Raw genomic sequence first — 20,365 nt, forward strand, 5'->3', positions numbered from 1 at the left:
ATGTTTGAACTTTTTGGAACTATATATCGTTACTGGATATTACGATTCAACCCAACCGGTCGAGGCAGATGGCCGCCCACTTTGAGCCTAGGTTTTGTTCAAGGTATCTGCCTGTTAAAGGGAATTTTTTCCTTGCCGCTGTTGCAAGCACCATGAGCAAGCACTTGCTCATGGTGCTTGCAACAGCGGCAAGGAAAAAATTGTTGGGTCTCTGTAAATAATATTATGAAGAGTACAGTCTAGACCTGCTGTATACATGTATGAAAAGTGCAATGAGATAAATTCTGTTATGAATTGGCGCTATATAAATAAAGCTGAATTGATAGAAAGATACTATGATAATTTAACGTATTAGTCATTTTTGTGTACATTGCCATTGAAAATATGTTAGACATTTGTGACATATCTGCAGACACAAATCTACACAAAACCTGCAATTCTCAAACCCCTTGAGTGTGTACTTATATATGTAGATAACATGTATACATGAACACACAGATCTATATGCTGAAAATGCACACTAAACTACAAATATTATAAAGAACACAAGCAGCTATAAACACACGTGCACACACAAGCGCTCTCTCTCTCACACACAGACACACACACATGCAAAAACACACACACCCCCTCCCACACTCACTCAAACAATGGGTTGTTAACAATTACCTATTAAACCAAATTTGTATGGAAAGCATTTTTAGTAGGGGAACTTCATTTTTTCCAAAACTATACCAAATACTCATAATAAGATGCTGTGTTGTTAAAACACCCTTTAAGTATATGGATTATTTAAATGATCTTATTGATAAATTAAATTAAAACAATATGGGCTGTAAAGCAGATATTGCTCTTTTTTATTGCTCAGTTTTCACAGCAGTATTTGTGTCTGTCACTAAAGATAGGACATAGCTATTAAAAATACTGTTGCCTAGTCAACATAAAAGCACTAATTTGAAAATGATCAATGATTTGGGAAAGGAGAAGTGAGTCCACTAACTGTGTCTATACATTTGTTGTGTAGCCACAGAAACTTTTTTGTGTGTTTATGCATAGAACAGCCTACTACTAACCAGCCCTTATGCAATGTAGATCAGCTTACTGTACGTAGACAGCTCTTTGGTCATTGTTCATTTGCTACCTGAATGCTGGTTGGGTCAATACAATAGTATGTTACTGGGTAGCCACCATGGTGGAGCAAGCCATACACAAAGAAAGAGACAAAAGTACACACATTGAAGCTCTGTGAAACTACACAGGACAACTCTTTCTCTCTCTCTCTGTGTATCTCTTCAGTGTTCATCTCTGTTTCTCTCCTCTCTTCAGTCACTGGGTGATGCACGGGTGGAAGCTCACTCACAGTTTCAAACACATACACATGCATACTCTTATACAATCACAAATGCAAAACTGTGTATTTTGGCAGGACATAAAGACTGTGGATTATACACATGCAGCTGACGCAGGCATCTTTCTCTCTCCTCTACTAATCCTGTTTCATTTGCCTTGGAAAGAATGAGGGAGGGAGAGATAGCGAACGGGAGTAAGAGAGACAAAAAGAATATTAATTTCATCAGTACTCTGTGTTGAGACTTTTGGCAGTACCTCATCAGTTTGTGATACATACTTGGTATTTGATTTAGTCTAACCTGTGTGGAGTACCAGATGGGTGCGGTATGCTGTATCAAAACAATTCTGATGTCAGGTATTTTTTTGTCATACAGCAATACTTAAAATGCTACTGCATACTTAATTGAGCTAATTTAAATGTTATGAAATTGTTTTATTGCATTGTCTCTTGTTTCAAATCTGACCCATCTCTTTCTCTCTCTCTCTCTGATCACATGAGAAGCACAAAGCCTGCCCTACATCAGTTGCATTCTGTGGAGTCCCAAAGGGAAATTTTATTTTCCCATGCCCCCTAAAAAAAAAGCAAGTCAAACCTGCTGGTTCCACTGCTGAACTGCATCCTGGAGCTGGTTTAGTGGGGGCTGCCCCACTTAGATGTGGTCGATACTAATATGTGGCAATGTGGAGGCTTGAACCTGAGATTTTCTGACTGAAAACAATCTTTCTGTGCACAATTCAGAGGTAATATAAAGTTGTTAGATGATCTGACAAGCTCTTAGTTTGATGCTTACCAAGGCCTGAAGTTGCCTAAACTGTTGTGCACTTGTTGGCTGGTGACCAAAAAGAGAAAGATAAACAGAGCAAGAAGGATGGCTTCAGCGGTTGCACTGTTTGAAACTTATTGCGATGCAAAGATTTGCCATCAGTGTGTGTTAAGTTGAGGAAAGTAATGTCCCCAGGCTTGTGGGATTATTTGCAGACAAAGATTTGATTCTTAAAGATTTCATGGCCATGGGCAAATTCCCTCCCACGAGATACTGAATGAACTAATTCAACATATGGATAAAGTGTCACTGAATGAACTGCACTCTGCTTTCATCACCGATGAGACCAGATATAATTTCAGACCCAGAACAAGCCTCTGTCTTTGCCAGACTGGGGATATACAGATTCATCCATCCATAATGACATTATTTCCGCATGCAACTGTTCAAGACCAGATGCAGAATCCTTCACAGACGTAAACAAAGAGCTCCTCACCAGGAGACGTCAAACATGTGATTGTGCTTCTGTTCTGCATGGGGAAATGTCTGGTGTTGCCAAAAGAAGTGATCTTATGCCACAAGAGGCCTCCATTAAATGTGGCATAGTTAGTGCATATTTGTTAGACAGGTACCACACCCACATGTTAAAAGTTTCATGGGTGAAACTACAAAGGTCACCACAAAAGTCCCTGGGCTGAAGGGACTCTTCAAGACTAATTCTGTTGTATTTCTAGGATTAAAGTGATCCTACAACTTAAACCTGTGCTCAATAGGTTGCTTGCATACTGCAGAACTGGGCTACATCTTGTCAGACAATGTGAATCTCAGGCGCAACGGGGCCAATTTCAAGGTGTCAAGAATTGAAAACAAGCAATAAAGTGTATCATAAAATGGCCAAAATTATACTGTAGCTTCCTAGCCTAGCCCGAATTCTGCATCTGTCTTTCTCAAGCTCTCTGTGTCTCAATCCCTCCATATTTCCATGACTCCACTTTTGTTTGTGTGTTTCTGTTGGACACCTTCAAGGACAGGATAACAGTCTACAGATGGGTTAACCTCAGCAGCCCTACTGGTCTCTGGTGATTAATGGAACAGAATAATGAATTCAGCCTGTGCTATAGAAAAAAGCAATCAGTGTGCAGTGTGCTTCCCATTTTCTCTTGTCCATAAGTATGGAGATATCTGATCACACTCTATGTAAATTAATTTTTTTATTGGTGTGTGAGTGATGTGTTATTGGATAGAGTTTGTCAAAAGATCCGTATTTGTGGTGGTTAAATTGGGATGTAATGTAAAGGCAATATACATTAAGTGTGGTACCAGCTTGGTCATGTGAAGTGTATTACTAGTGTCTTTCTGTGCAGGCACTTTGTGGTTTAATTTACATAAAACAAAGGTGCATACATTAACTCTAAAAAATTGAGTTCATCATTGGGACTTTCAAGGTTTTGCTAGTGATGTAGGTATGAGCACTTAAAATGATTAGGTTGTACCCTGTACTCTCTAAATGTGGTTCATGGCAGCTGTAGTGGCCCCATCTCATTGGGGCTCTCCTGTCATTAGTGTACATGAAGTAGAACTTGCTTGATAATATACTTAATTTTATGAAAATTTGGGGAAAAGACACTTTGTTGTTGTTGTTGATGGCAGTTGTAGGCAGTGAGGACTGCTGATGAAGAATCTACCAACAGAAAGCACAGCATTGCCACTTCAAAACTATAAGATAACTGATTCTAGGTGGCGTAATTTCTAGCCTTTGCATTTACGATTAATAACTGACTGATTTTATGCAGTATTATTTTGTTTTTTTCTCATTTGCTCCTGATTCAGTCAATTTCCCTGCTATTTTATTTTGTATATGTTATATAAAATGTATCACATCTCTCTCACAAAAGGCCAGCTGCTGCCATTTTCTTCAGTAACAAAAATGTTGATCTAATCTCATATACTATGTCTTTCTTTTACAGACAGACTTACAGACCCACGTGAGCGCTCGAGATGTTGGCAGCTACTTCCAGAGACATAATAACCCTGGCTCCCATCCCAGTGCCATTACAAATCCTATTCCTAGTCCCAATTCCAAAGGAGATCAGTGCCCAGAAACAGGAACAGCGGCTGTGGCTAAATCTATGCAATTGCACCCTGATCCCAGCCAGGTAGATGGTAATCTTTACTGTTATTTATTTAGTCACACACACTACTATAGGTACTGTATATGTTATCAAGGGCTGAGTTTAGCATGAAAAATACAATTGTGTGGAGATACACTGACTCATTTAATTTAGCATATACAGTACTTATACACACAGTTCATCGACTTACGAGCTAAATACATACAAAATATACAAGTATAAAGCACATCCATACGCTCCTCCTAACATACCACATTACACAACAACATAGGAACCATTATGGCAATCCATTCACTGATTTTGCTTCCCTGTAACTGAACAAGAAAAGGTGCATTAAGTTTCTGGTGAAACAAAAAAAGAAAGTGACTCATGAAAATAAATGAATGAAAGAAATGCTAATGATAGTCATGACTCTTACTAAAAGTTTAAATGTTCTGCAAGTGACAATAAGACTTTTATTAACACTTTTATTAATCTGGGTATATGGCCTTTTTGTGCTTCTTAGTGTTGTTAGCTTATGACAACACACGTGAGGTCTAAGTGTTTGCTCTGGACAAGAACATCAGGTGAAAGCCTCATATAAATAAGGCACTTTTTTTAACTTCAGGTTCTTCAGGTTCAAACCAAAACTTCTATCTTCCAAATCTGCTGTTTGTGCTTCTGTTGATTGGTAATTTCATATTAGGGAACGGTGCAGAATCTTTAACAAATTGACATTAACAAATGTTACTGTATAGCCATATTTTGCATTTTATACTACACCTAAAACTTGTTATTTTTTATTTCAAATGGTTATTGACCCATGAATTAAATTTCTCACCATTTATAGTTCACTTGCTGTGACAATACAGCAGAAACATGTCAAACAAGCCTCTGCACCGTGTGTGTTTTACCTCTGCACCCTGTGAGTCAATTGAAAAGACTTCAAACAAACCCTAATTGACGCTATATCCACAGGCTGTATCTACAGGCAGGCTTGTGAACTGCATGTACCTTTGGACTACAAAATGCCCCCCAACAGTTTAATTCTGACAAAAACAGTTCGATTGACATTTCAGATTCTTTACACCACAGAGCTCAGTTGACCTTATTCATACAGCAGTCATTTTGAACAGTTGGGGTCAGAAGGTACTGAGAAGATCGGTATACTGTATATATGCTCAGACTTAAGATAGAGCCAAGACCTATCAAAATGCCACCAAACTTTTGTAACCTGCTCCAGATTCTTGAGATCTTCTTTTTTTATACATAAATGGCTGTGCACCCAATTTTCCTATGATGTATTTCATATTCAAAAGTTCCAATAATACTTCTAATATATTATAAAGGAGGGCCCAGGAGGAGAAACTGTGTCCCATCATTGTGGCTCTAAGCCTTAAGAGTTAAGTTATATAGTTGTGTTTAGAGCAGTGTTTAGAGTGTTAATGTTTTCACCGTGATTTCCAGAAGCTTGAGATGAGAAAATTACTACTACTCCTACTGCCGAGAAGTATGGATTTTTTACTTGTTCAGTGTGATGTAATAAATTATTCTAAAATATTTTATTTCTGATGAACATTACTCTGAAAAATGTATGTAGATCATTAAGAACTACAAGGCCTTGAGTTCCTTTTCTTTACAATGTGAGTACAAACTTCAATGAGAACATTTTAAATGTTTTTATTTTTCACATTTATCCAAACCAAGCTACTTTTCACAGGTCTAATAGGAAGTTTAGGCAATTTCCCCATCACTTAATGGTGTATCAACAAAGGTATAGCCAAGGTCACAGCCAAGCTTGTATGTGTGCAAAGACATATTTTTCCTTGTCATTGCCTGCAGAATCAGCAGGCAATAGTGTGCCTGCAGCATTGAAAATCTCATTAACTGTCCCTTCCATTATTTAGCACTCATCAACAAATTAATATTTAGTAATGCAAAGGTACACAGGCATACAAATTAGATTTTTCTGTGTTAGTGTTCTGTAAGAGAACTGAGATCATCAAGATTTCTGTCTGTCCAGAGATCCAGGACTAAGTGTTATGGGGACAGGGCCTGCCCCAAAACTATGAAATTCTCTTCCTCCTACCATCTGATTTCCCCCCACTATTGAGATTTTCAAGCGTCATCTTAAAACGCACTTTTACTCACTAGCCTTTAACTGTGCCTAAGCTAACCAGCTCAGGTATTTCCCCTGAAGTCTCTATAGGTCTGTGTTGTCATTATGGGCTCTGTGTGACCATGTGCCTTTACTATTATTATTATTATTATTGTTATTACTATCATCTGATTTTACTTCCATTGTGTTTGTTTCCTTCTCTTTTTTTGTTTGTTTTCCTCTGTGTGTGTTGTAAGGCACTTTTGATCATGTGTGTAAAGTGCGATATAAATAACGTTGACTTGAGTAGTGTATCAGAAAACAAGATTTTTGTGACCAGTATTTGATTTATGGTTGTGCTAACCTTTAGTAAGGATATATATATATATATATATATATATATATATATACAGTAGGGAAGCTTAGCGTCTTAGCTTCTTCTTCTTCTTCTTCTTATCACATCTTGGCCATCATTACTATAACTAAAATCAGGAGACATTCCTTTTGTCACAGGTGTTGGCTGTGAATCATGGAGAGGAGAAAAAGGTGGAAATGTGTGAAGAGGGGCCAAAAAAGGAGGATGAGAGGGGATTTCCCACCTCTCTTTTTAGAGGAGAATACAATGAGGAGGAGTCTGTGAGATCTTTCCAGGAGGCTCTCAGACAGTGGAGAGGAGAGAAGAGTGATGGAGCAGGAAAACCCATGAGTGAGGATGCGATGTGGACACCTTTCCGACCAGGTGATCATAGAAATGTTTGCAGGCACACAGACATAATACGCATACACATATTGGCACAACCAGGTAAAAAATAGCAGGATGACCTGTTGGACCTATATTCAGTTGGGGGAACCAGGTTTAATCCTTTTGTCATCCACAGTCCCACTAAATTTAAATGTAACCAGTATTTTAGATGCGAATGATGAGGTTATAAGCCCCATCTTTTATTTTCATATTACTTTTTCTCATTATCCTCTCTTTCCACCCTCCTGGCCTCTCACTTCATCCCTGTCTTTGTCTTTTTGTAGGGTAGATAGAGTATGGCGAATACCTGTGCAATCTAGTGCAATGCAAGATTGCCTTGCAACAAATAATTCCCTTATTAACCTTATAGTGTTGAAATTGTATGGTGGAGTTTCAACTATAAATCTTTTAAGCTGTAGTTTATGGTGTATGCTGAGGGTGGGTGATATGTTGCTGGGCTCTGATGTTGGATTGCATTAGACTGCACAAGTGTTCATGATTTATCCATGCCCTGTGTCTTGTCCTATCTTCTCCTTCTTCTCTAGTACTGTATGCTCGCTCTCCCATCTTCTCAACCTCTCACCATGCTGGAAAGCTCTGTGGAGATGCAAAGTTTGGTGATAACTTTGTGCTGGTTAGCCACTGTGGTTGAACCCTTTCACATTACATGTAGTAATTTAATTAATTATCCATCCATCCATCCATCCATCTTCTTCCGCTTATCCGGGGCCGGGTCGCGGGGGCAGCAGTCTAAGCAGGGACTCCCAGACTTCCTTCGCCCCAGACACTTCCTCCAGCTCCTCCGGGGGGATCCCGAGGCGTTCCCAGGCCAGCCGAGAGACATAGTCCCTCCAGCGTGTCCTGGGTCTTCCCCGGGGCCGCCTCCCGGTGGGACATGCCCAGAACACCTCCCGAGGGAGGCGTCCAGGAGGCATCCGGATCAGATGCCCTAGCCACCTCAGCTGGCTCCTCTCGACGTGGAGGAGCAGCGGCTCTACTCGAGCTCCCCGTGTGACTGAGCTCCTCACCCTATCTCTAAGGGAGCGCCCAGCCACTCGGCGGAGGAAGCCCATTTCGGCCGCTTGTATCCGCGATCTTGTCCTTTCGGTCACTACCCAAAGCTCATGACCATAGGTGAGGGCAGGAGCGTAGATTGACCGGTAAATCGAGAGCTTTGTCTTTCGACTCAGCTCCTTCTTTACCACAACGGTCCGATACAGCGCCCGCATCACTGCAGACGCTGCACCGATCCGCCTGTCAATCTCACGCTCCATCCGTCCCTCACTCGTGAACAAGACCCCGAGATACTTAAACTCCTCCACTTGGGGCAAGGACTCCCCACCCACGCGAAGAGAGCAAACCACCTTTTAATTAATTAGTAGAATCAAAATATTGATTAGTGGAACTTTAAGTAAAAGTAGCAAACTCTACTTCATTAAAAGCCAATGTCCTGCGTTAAAAAAATGACTTTACTAAAAGTAAAAGTATAAGAAAATTACAGTACTTATTCTGAAAAGTGGTCCCGTTAAGATGCTTGACACACCTGGTAAGGTATGTTGTAGATGGTCCGAATGGTGCCTAGTCTAATACTCCATGAGTTTTTCCTTTGTTTTGCTTGTAAAAGCAAATTCTACAAAGTAACAATGGCTATCAGATGAGTATATAGGAATAAAAATTAGACTACAGTGTCTCTCTCACAAAATGTAACACTCAACTTAAGTGCACGTACCTCAAAATTCTATGTATATATACAGTAGTACGTGAGTAAATGTTTTCCACCTTTGCCCACTACACCCTTCTCTCCCGCTCTCTTCCTTCCCTCCCATTTTCACCTACTCCTCAGTTTTCTTGCTTCCCCTCTCCCTGTCTGTGCTGTGATCTGTTAAGGCCTTATAGAAAGTGCTTACCACTGCAGTAGGAGGCTAATCCATGGCTATTGCATATTGAGATAATGAGAGGAGTGTTAGGGGTGGCCCTACTCGACACCACAGCACTAATCGCCTCAGCTGTGTGTATGCGTATGTGTACAAGCTCCACTGTGTCAGGCAAATTTGATGCCTTTTCACACATACTGTGTTTGTACATGTGCGCATATGCAACAGTGTTTGTGTGTCCAGGTTCATGTGGGTGTGTGTTATTAGCGCTATTATTCCAGGATCTGTGTGTATGTGTCTAGGTGTTTGTGCTTTTTATTAGGCCTGCTATTTTCTCTGCTTTACTGCTTGGACAGACTCTGCTCCTCTCTCCCTTCGCTCTGCTCTGCAAATTGCTGCTAGCCCCTCCAGCCCTAATTATTTCTGTCAGGCCAGTGGCACCCAGTCCCAATTTAAAGCCGCCACTGTGGACTGCCAAAGTGTCTGGAGTACAATCATAACATTTCTCTTTCTTACCTCTATCTTCCCTCATGTGCCTACTATGTTCCTTTTGTATTGTGTACATTTTTTTCTTATTCCCAGGGGGCTCTCTTCTGTCTGTTTGTGTTTTGGCACTCTTGGCATGGTGACAAGGTGTTTTCTCACTTCTTGAGGGGAGGTGTTTTGAAGAAGGTGTTGAGTAGCTGGTGAATGATGTTTTCCTGCTCCTTTTTCTACCTTTGTCTGACTCTTTCTTTCCTTTTTGCTATGTTTTCCTTCTCCTCCTCTCTCTTACCATACCTTTATTTTTATGTGATCTCCCCCTCCCCATATTTCTCCAGTATCAGTGTCAGCTATGGCGACCCAGACTGACCTCACTCCAGACAGAGGAGCTGAAGGACGAGGAAGAGAAGGAGGAGAAGGGAGGGTACCTGTCAGGGTGGAGTTCACAGAAAACAGCCTTACCTACGTGGACAGATTGCTTCTCAAGAAGCACCGCAGGTACACAGACAGACAGACAACAATGTGCATGCACCACACATACATATTCTAAAGCATGTAGGGGCTTCTTTCATGGGGTTCAGGTAGTAGGCCTCTTCATTATGCCTGATATCTTATCTTTTTTGTTCAAAATCATTCTTTCCTTTAGAAAACAGAGGTAACTCACAATTGTATAGTGACATAATTTTGTGCCTTTACAGCAAAAGCGAGGCATGACAATTATGTTTAGCGACTGTTATGTACTTTGTATGTATGCGTTTTATCATGTATTTTCCAACAGCTTTTAATGTGACACAACCAATCAAAACTAAGAACTGCGACTATTCCTTTAATAATGTCTAATTAACACTGCGATTTTTTCACTTTTACTTTGATGGTGTAGGTTTGACATCTGTCATTGCTGTGTAAGAATTGTTAGTACATTTTCTATATTTTACGTATGTACCAAATACTACATACTATTAGTACTTAGTATGCAGTATGCACTGACAACTTGTCTAAAAGTGTCTACACTGGATCCATTCAGGCAGGTTCTACTGATAAATAAATAGCAAAATAGATATTTTTAGGAAAAAGTGAAACTCAAAAGTTAGTTGTGCTAGTGGCCTTTCTATCAACTTCAAGAAATGTCATGAACAAGTCCTCAGTGCCTCCCTGCTGTTCCATTACCTTGATTTCTTCCTGTTCTCTTCCTGGTGCCAACTGATGTTTCTAAGCAGTTGCAATTGCTTCTTAACAAAATTGGATGATTTCCAAGTATTCTAGTATGGACTACTTTTTCTTAGAGTGCTTAGAGGTAATAAACTTACTGTATTCATGTATTAGTCAGACTCAAGTTGATTGGGTACTATAGAGAATGGCGAGTTCTGACTGTGATGTAGTGATGAGTAGTGCGAAGGATATTAGACACGAAGTCTGTCCATATGACTGGATATTTATATGCGGCACACAAATGAGCCAGGACTTAGTGAAAAACCTGAGTTCTGAATGAGCCTGGTAAATTAGTTAATTTTAGTGCCAAAAATTGTTTCATTGTTGGCATGTTGTGGAACTTAGCAACAGTTTAATTTTCCCAAATGAATTGTGAATTGTGAGTAAGACTGTATTTGTACTACACAGCCACACATATGTTGCCGTGAAGCTTTGGATGGACTTAACATAATGAAAGACAGTTTGTTTCTTTCATTGTGAAATTGTCTAGATAAAACCTCTCTTTCTATCTCTGTTGCCATACACAATACAGATGTTCCCATGCCATACATTGATTTTTTAATTGTAGTTTAATGTATTAAGTGCAGCAACGTAAAGCTTATAATATACACACTATCTTAGCCTCTGTACTTCTTTTAGAAAAAAACAGACAAAACCATTGTGATTTCATGTCAACTGCTCTGTCATATTGGTCAATTTTTAACTGCATTAAGGGTTATGAGATTTTTAGTTGTTTTACTTTTTTATTTTCATTTTTTTATTTTCTACATTTTTTAAACATTGCATTACTGACATTTTCACTTTTTTACAATCATGTCTACATGTGCCCATGAACATCAGACAATTATAGTATACATTCCAACACATACAGTGGTCACTTAGTGACAACTTGTTGAGGCCACTACTTATACAACTGGGAACACCTTGTCTTTCTTGCCACTTCCATTACTGGGGACACAAATACACCAACATGTGTGCACACAGTTTTCACATCACACACACACACACACACACACACACACCTTCTTTTGCCACCGCACATGCCTCTCCTGTCTCTCTGTAGTCAGCCTACATAAGCCACCAGTGTACAAAGCAGTTTCTCAGCACTTATTGTGCTGTAGACTGCCTGAGGGCCTGGCTTCAGCAGGTCCCATTATTACAGCCCTTTATTTAAGCGGCTCCTTTTGGGCTGAGTATCCCACTGGAGAGCAGGCCAGAGGAGAGTAGAGGAGAGCAGAGTGCAGTTTTAGGCCCGCTGACTGCCTGAGTTGGAATGCTCTAAGTCCCCAGCTGTAGCAGCCTTTAACTGTGGAATAGACTAGAGAGCCAATCTAGAGTGCAATAAGCCTGCAGCGGTGATGGTGGCAGAGCTTAATGGAGAGACAGAGAGACTGGCTGGCTGGCAGAAAGAAAGAGTGGGAGGCTGAATTTTAACAAGCTTCTATAATAATGCGAAAGAGAGTGAAGGAACGAGGGAAGGAGTTTTAAAGAATTTGCAAAAAGTGCTCAGCTGTATTAGAGTCATAAACTCTTATCGCCTTGTTAGATTTGTGGGGGGCCTGCAGGTTACAGAAAGCAAGCTTGCGACCGGGGGGCATCAGTCTGATTTCCTGAGCTGGCTGGGCAGTGTGGGTAAGTGAATGGTCGCCCTTCCATCAACTGCCAGAGTCTAAGTATCTGTGATCAAGGTACTAAACTCTGAAATAAGTCTGAGCAGGCATAGAACTGCGATCTGAACTGGCCCCTACCTGCGTCTGTAAAACCTGACCTGGCTGCGCCCGACTTGTACTGCCAAATTTAAAAACCCAGATCTGGCCCAATGTGACATTATGTTTTAGTTATTTCTTATCCAAGAAAAAAGACATATGGTTACTTTTTTTAAGCACTTCAAAGTAGAGGTAATCTACAAGCATATATGCTTACATTAGACACATAGAAAGGCTTTCTCAAAGTAAAAAATAACTACTCTGGGAGCCATATTAGGCCTATACACAATGAGACACGGTGGACTGCCTGCAAAAAAAAAAATTGGCTTATTGAACATGACTCCAATGGGGTGATTATGTCGCTCCATGTCTGTGTAAGAGAAGAATAAGGGCAGAGCCATTAGGTTGAAAAGGAGAAAAACCTTTAGAGGAAATGTCATACTTGAGCATACATAGATGCCAGGATGCTTCTAAACAACTCTATCAACAAAAATGTTATGTCCAGTGGATTGTTTCCATCTTGTATGTCTGTCATGCCAAATACTTTTAAATTTTTTCTCCAGCGAGACTGTAGATCCTCACACTTCTTTCTGAGCTGTGCATTTTTTCTAACTATAAACTGTCAATGTGTTGTGAAGTAAAGACAGGTCTGACTGGTCTGAAGCAGCTAATTTGACCTTACCTTTACTTAGAGCCAACGTTTTAGCTTCGACTACAGAAATAGAGGCTTGAATTGTTGGAGTAACAGTCGAAATATCACCTCTGATAGATGTGGTGACGTCCATAAAGCACTTTTGGCACAAATGTCAAATTTGATTGAGCTAACCTGCTGTCCACAAGGCAAATATAGCAGCAATAATGGTCCTATTCAAGGGCTCAGCTCTGTCAAATCCCTCTTGCTTTTACTTTGCTTTATTGCAGAGGGCATCAAACAAGGGTATTTCCATTAGTCTAAGAGATGTTTAAATAATGCTTAAACCTAAATAAAGGATTGTTTCTGATGAAGTACCATAAATAACATTTACAAGCTGAGACAGCATGTCTTATACATCACAGCAGTGCATCACCTCCCATTCACTCAATACTACGGTTCCATAATTTGTCTGGCATCTTGGTAGTCAGACTGTAATAACATACTTAAATAATTTGCCACTGTATTAATTTCTGTAGGGAAACTTGCCTCCAGCTCATAGGGATTCAAAGTCCTTCCTCAAGAACACTTCACCAGGGTTGGTTTTTGCACTGTGGATGTTTAAACCAGGCTCAATTGGTTGAAGGTCTCTTTATCCTGTGTTCCATCTTGTGCCTTTTTCATAAATTTAAATAATTCAATATTATTTATAACATATATTCTCTGTTAGGATGGATTCAAACATGTATATCCAAAAGGAGGTAACGTTGCTAGACCAGAGTAGATCAGAAGAGCAACATGCTTTTTTTTTCTGCACTCTGGCAAAAGCCTAAATGCAAACAGCCTCAGGCTAGTGAGGCCTATGGCATGTAAAGTACTGTATGTAAGGAAAAAAAGAAATGAATGAATGGAGCAAAGTGATAAGAAAAGGGATGTGAGGGACAGGATTAAATATAATGCTCTGAGTACATTAAATAAACAGAAAAGATAAACATTGCCAGGTTTAAGGATATGGACTTAGTAAGAAGAAAAGATATAAACTACAAGTAACTTCCCCAGTCACACCTTTATGGGCAGCCTGGAGCTTCTCATAAAGTCTCTCTCACTGGCCTTGCACATTGGCCAGATTAGACTAGGAAGGCGGGAATAGAGGTAAGGGAGGAAATAAAGAGGCATAACGTGAAGGACACAGGGGTGTGCTTTTTAGGTGGGGCTACAGTAGAATTATCTGACAAGAGAACAAAACCAGAAAGTATGCATGTATCCATCAATACGTCCATCTATCCATTCTGCCATTCAGGTTTTAGTAAAAGGGAGTAAAGGAAAGGGAGCATGGGACTGAAAAGATGAAAATAAGACATTTGTTACTCAGTCCATATTATGTTTTTTTTCTGTGGTCTAGCCTAGAGTCCATGGATCTATGTATTATTTTTATTCATTTAGTATTTATTTATTGATTTATAGATGATTTTTTTTGTTTCCAGAACACCAATCGAAACATACTTGTTGGCCTTTGGTACAGATTCAAAATCACTACCTAACACAAACACTGAGGAGGAGACTACAAGCAGCCTAACAGGTAATACACACACATGCACACCCACACGTACACACACACGTCTGTATGTCCATGAGCACCTTTTGACACAAATAGAATGTTGACATACAGCCTTGACAGTTGTGTGCTCTTGCTGTACACACCACCTTTCTGATGTACATACCCAAACAGGCTCAAACAAAGAAACAGCTAAGGACAGAGTAGTTTGACAGATGACCTGCGTACACACACATATACACACGCACATCAGACACACATATACAAACACACAATAGTAAAAGTAAAAAACCTCTCCCTCTCAGCGGGTCAGACGTATCAATGCCTGCCCATCCATCCGTGGCAGTGTGACGGGTAATCACTGCCTGTGATAGTGTGGGCAGAGGGCCGTTAGAGGCGGCTCATGCCTGACAGGTTGCACTCTGCCTGGGTAAGGAATGGGGGCGATAGAGGGGGGTGGGGGTTGGCCTGTAGTCTGAAGCTCAGGGCCTGGAGCTCATCAGTCAGGGGAGTGTCCTGGCTGTCTGGCCCCCAGTCGAGGCTGTCAGGAGATGGGTAGACCACGGTTATCTCTCCCCTTCCAAACCTCTGGTCCCTGGGGCTGTCAACTGACTCTCATCACATCAATCAAAATTCACTCCAATCTCTACCTTGTTAGGATCTGCAAGTCCTTGCTTGCCTCCTTCCCCATAGCTGTCTATCTAAAATAGTTGTTTTTTTCAAAATCTTCAAGGTCAAAATGGTTCCCTGTGCTCCCCAAAGACACGTTTAATATGCGGCAAGGCAACCACACAAATTTGACACAGTAAATTGGAGTTTTGACTAATATTTCTTAGTAACTGGAGTGTCCTTAAAGGACTAAGGTGCACATTATAAATAAACAATATCTCTTGCAGCTCTCCACTGTGCGTGATCTAATAAATCTGCCTTAACAACAGTCTAAAGTAACACTATACAGCTTGAAACGGTGCCTGTCTCCTAAGTATTACAACTTTTATAAAAAGGCAGCTTTGTACTTTTCCCACTTCTTGCTCTCCCTGCCCTAGCATATTTAATAATGACTGCCATTCAACCATGGGTTGAACTTTTATAAATCCCATTCCAAACATACAAATCACTCTCTCTCTTCCCGCATTCTGGTTCTCCCCGCATTCTACCAGTATGACCTAGAACATGACCTGTGTTTAGTTGTATTTTGGGCCTATGTGTGCAAAAAATTGAGTGAAAAAAAAATTTCCCCATGGGGATTAATAAAGTAAATGTAATCTAATCTACACATACAATTTAATGAACAGGACTGTAAAAATTCAAACTATATTTAGTTTTGACTGTTTCCTACAAAGACAAATAGGAAGATCTTCACATATCTGAAAAAAGTAGACCTAAGCAACTTGCACATTCACTCACATTCCCTCTTATCATGTGATTGAAGCAAGTTAGAGTTAGAGAGTCACACAAGTCATTGTTCCCTCACATCTCTGTAGCTTTCTCAAACCATTCATAGTTAGTGGTTATTTTACTTTAGCTCTTAAATATACCCATCCTTGTATACTAAAAGCACAGTTATTCACATCATGACTTTCATTTCTCTCTCCTCACAGTTTAATAATTGATATTCCATTGTTTCAGTGATATGCAGATGTGAGGAAGACAGCAGTGTCTTTGGGAAATGTAGAGCTGTTCAGCAGCTGATAAACTATTCCTTCCACCTGCTTCAAACTTTTCAAACGCATGCCAATTACAACAGGTTGCAGAGTTTCTCCTCCTCTCCTGTCTTTGAATATGAAAGGGTGGGCTAGGTGTGTGCCCATGAATAATAAAAGCTGTTTTCTGGCATCATGTGGGGAGCTCTCCCTTGTTTTAAATTCTCATTTTCCTGAGCTGTCAGACCCATGTGGTGATGTGATAGAAGGATTGTTAGTATGAGAGAAAGAAATAGGGAGGTGGCACAGACAGGTAACTTGCAGTGGTAAAACAACGCTAGAAAGACAGACTGAAAAAACTACAAATCAAGGAAAAGAAAAGGAGATTCCAAAGACCATCATTTGTCATTCAAATTTGCACTGGGTCACCATTCAGTGCTGTCAATGCAAATGTTGAATGACTTCTTGAATCAATTATCATTTCGTCATTAAAAAACAAATCTATCATCTATACGTGATAAAATAATTTAATTTCTGTGACTCCCCTTTCTGTGTTCTCCTTACAGTAGCTCAGAAAAAAACCTTAAATAGATAACTGGAAAAAATTGGCAGCAGCCACAGAAACAAACAAACAAAAAATAAATAAATGCCCTGAGTCTCTTACATTACAACACATTACATGACTCTCTTTCTTCTTGCCCTGTCTTGATTTGTGTGTGTTGTGTGTGTGTGTGTGTGTGTGTGTGTGTGCGCGTTTAAAGCTCAGGAGGAGGATTTTCGTCGCTACTGTGCATCATTGTTTGCAGTCCCTGTCAGCAGGGACAGGACTGACCCTCAGATTCCTACACCTGAATCGTGCCTCATCATAGAAGTCCTGGATGAGGTGAGAGTGACTGAAGCATTTTATTTTAACAAGTCAACCTGCACACACGGCTTCATAGACACCAGTACATTCTTTCTTTCCATTGCTCGCTCTTTGTCTCATTCATGTGTGACAACACTGTTCTCTTTTGTTTTCTACAGAGAGACAGAGACATCAATGGAGTTTTTGTTTCTGAACAAAGGACAGACAACAACAGAAAGTGAGCCTCAATTAAAAAATATAAAGTATCTACTGTGACCTCACAGGTGTCTACCACATTCACACTGGCCTGTATGAAAACTGGCTATATCTGTCTTAATATGTAGACTGTAAGAGATAACAAGTCTTTTCATCTACAGACAAGAGAATTCTACAGAAAAATCTGAAAACTGTTGATTTACTAAACAAGGTTGACGGTATCTCCCATTTATTATCGACCAAATCTTGTTCATCACTTTTTCAGCAAAACAGTCAAAATTTTATACCACAGTAAAAATCTTTACCTCTGAGAAATAGGTGTGAGTTCAAGGCCTGCTTACCCCATACCAAAAGAATATCAATTTTAAATCAAATTTAAACAACAGAATGACAATACAGAATTTGATGACCCACTCCACCAGTCCCATCCCTGTTACAAATTCACATCATCAACAAGGGTCAAGTAAATAAAAACAAAATATAATACATAACAAAACATGAGATACTTTACATAGCTGAGTACCCACAGGACATACTATTACAGCTAAAGTAATGACTCTACATCAAGTCTGGGTCAATCAATTGCAAATTGAGTGTCCATGTAGTCAATATAGGGTTGCCATATCTCGATGAACTGGTTATATCTGTTTCTCAGAACATATGTTATTTTCTCCGAAGGTATGCATGTATTCATTTCTGAGAAATTTTTGACAAATTTTGACAAGGACAGAGGGCACTCTGATTTCCATGTTAAAGCTACACATTTTCTTGCAACAAGTGCAATCTCTGAATTTAACGACAGTATTGCTATTGAGATTAAGATAAGTGAAGTTACCAAGTAAACATAATTCTAACGGAAAGGAGACCCCTGTAATAGAGGAAATGGGATCACACATGTCATTCCAAAAGTGCCGTAGTTTCACACATAGTCAAGTAGCATGTAAAAAAAGTACCTTCTGTTGTTCCACATCTAAAACACGTCAGATATTACACTGTTGTATTTATGTAGCTGCTGTGAAGTGAGATAGAACTGGTGAAGAAAATTGTAGTGAATAATTCTGAACCTGGTTGCACAAACACTGTCTTGACACAGAGCAATTGTTCAACACTGAATACATCTGGCAAAGACATTTGATCACCAAGGGTATTCCTAAGGAAATTCCTTAGCTGGTGTTGAAAAAAAACTGGTACTGAAGAGATGTCCTCAATTGATTAAAGGAATAACTCGATTACATGAATATATGTTTATTACAAACAAATCTGTTGACAGAGAAGCAATGTGACAGCGTGTACACAGGGCACAGCCTACACAGAACTTAACTTTGCATCTAAAAGGTACACTTCTTATACCAGAGCAGTGGGTGGTGGTTTACAGGTTACATCATCTAAAGATGAGACACACATAGAGACTGTCTCCATCTCAAGTTCCAAAGGAAGAGTTACCAAGTGTCAACACACCTGACAGAGACCACAAACCGCATGCTCACCTGAGCCAAAACCCCCCATCCCGTAACCTATTTCAACTGGACATGCCAGGAAAAGGGTAAAAGACTCATGCTAGACTAGCTACACCAGCTATACAGTGCTGGAAGGAAAAATGTGGCAATTAGAGGAAAAATCCTAAAAGCACTCAATTGATTAACTAGAATTACAAACACAAGATAGTTCAATTCAAATTTTAAAGGTGACATTCTGACTTGATTACAGTTATTTTCACACAACATAAAAGAAATACAATCATTGTAAAATAGAATGAAAAATAATAATAATAAAGAAGATAAGGGTCCTCCTATGTCCATACAAAAACATACTATTCACTCAACTGTATGATCCAGCTGAACAATTAATCAAATTCATTATTAAATGTGATAAATTAAGTATAGGTACCACACTTAATGTGATTACTAATTAGATCATGCAACTGCATCCTCCTCGGTTCCCCATTAATTTACCAATAGCTAAGGGTTTTCCATAGATCAAACCTTCTATTGTCAAACTACTGTCTGATGTTGAACAACTCAACTAGGTGATAACCTTTATTGGCAGAATCTGAATCAGCATCTGAATTGTGCCTTACGAGATGAGAGGTAGGTAGGGTTTTATTCTGATCAGGAGAACTGTCAGTATTTTCTGGGTTTAGGATTGGCTTAGCCATAATGTTAGTAGTCTTTTTAACAATTTATTTAATAATAGCAGATACTCGGGCACATCATCATTTCTACTATTATTACTGTCACAAAAAAAAAAGTGCAATAAAGGATCCCCGAGGCCCCAATAATTCCATTAGGTCACCTGTTGGATACAATCTATGTACTTAATGCAATTAAGCTGAACCTTGTACCACTTCCTGGACTAAATCAGCTACAGTGTATCCTTTTAAACACATTTATAGATGGACGATTAAAGAAGTTACATTCATTTTGGTGACTTTGAAACAATTATTAGTTCCTAAATTTATCAATATTGGACTGTGCATGAGCCATGTAGGGGTTAGATCAGAATTAATGCAAAAGTATTCTAACTATAATTTATGAACATTCTAGCATTGAATAGGATATTGAAAAATCTCTAAGGTCATTTAAGATTCCTACAAAGATAGTACAGTTGAGCAGAGTTACTTTTATAGAAGTTATAGACTAAGATCTCTGCTCCTGGACGGGCTTAATTCAAATGACTTTTTAGCATATGAGCCACACTTGTTATTTCACAATTATTTGGTTCTGTCATAGATTAACAGCTCTGTATTGTGTGTGGAAACTCCTGTACACTGGAGATATTGACACCTGGAGGTCAACAATACTGATTAACCTGGATATGACAAAATCAACTAATTCTCTCTATGAGTCTGGGAGGGGAGATGAGTGATGTCCTGGAAAATAATAATCTTCGTTAGTTTCATTGAACTCTCCAGCCAAATCATACCAGTCATACATTTTCCAGTCCAGTGCAGTGAAAGGAACTGCAGTTAACATTGGCAAGTGAGTTGAAGTTGGTAGTTGTTGACACACCCAACAGTCATATTTCTGGTGTTTGCATAGTCGAGCATCATTTTCAAAGCCAGATTGGAAGTGTCATGAAAGCTCACAGTCAGTCAAATTACACAAAGCATCTCTACTAAAGGCTCATTATAGCTCAATGG

The 20,365-nt window shown here is 39.5% G+C and overlaps 1 protein-coding gene across 2 annotated transcripts in view; it reads left to right on the forward strand.

Annotated features, from left to right (window-relative positions):
* Positions 1 to 20,365, forward strand: part of zbbx (zinc finger, B-box domain containing) — a 65,561-nt gene that overhangs the window by 16,853 nt on the left and 28,343 nt on the right. For both annotated transcript variants that reach the window (XM_044203757.1, XM_044203758.1), the window contains 6 exons: positions 4,082 to 4,270; positions 6,837 to 7,062; positions 9,761 to 9,920; positions 14,453 to 14,547; positions 16,928 to 17,049; positions 17,190 to 17,248. In XM_044203757.1, the coding sequence (XP_044059692.1) occupies positions 4,082 to 4,270; positions 6,837 to 7,062; positions 9,761 to 9,920; positions 14,453 to 14,547; positions 16,928 to 17,049; positions 17,190 to 17,248 (851 nt within the window). The remainder of the gene's footprint in view (positions 1 to 4,081; positions 4,271 to 6,836; positions 7,063 to 9,760; positions 9,921 to 14,452; positions 14,548 to 16,927; positions 17,050 to 17,189; positions 17,249 to 20,365) is intronic.

The sequence above is a fragment of the Siniperca chuatsi genome, linkage group LG7 (assembly GCF_020085105.1).
Source record: "Siniperca chuatsi isolate FFG_IHB_CAS linkage group LG7, ASM2008510v1, whole genome shotgun sequence".
Lineage (NCBI taxonomy): Eukaryota > Metazoa > Chordata > Actinopteri > Centrarchiformes > Sinipercidae > Siniperca > Siniperca chuatsi.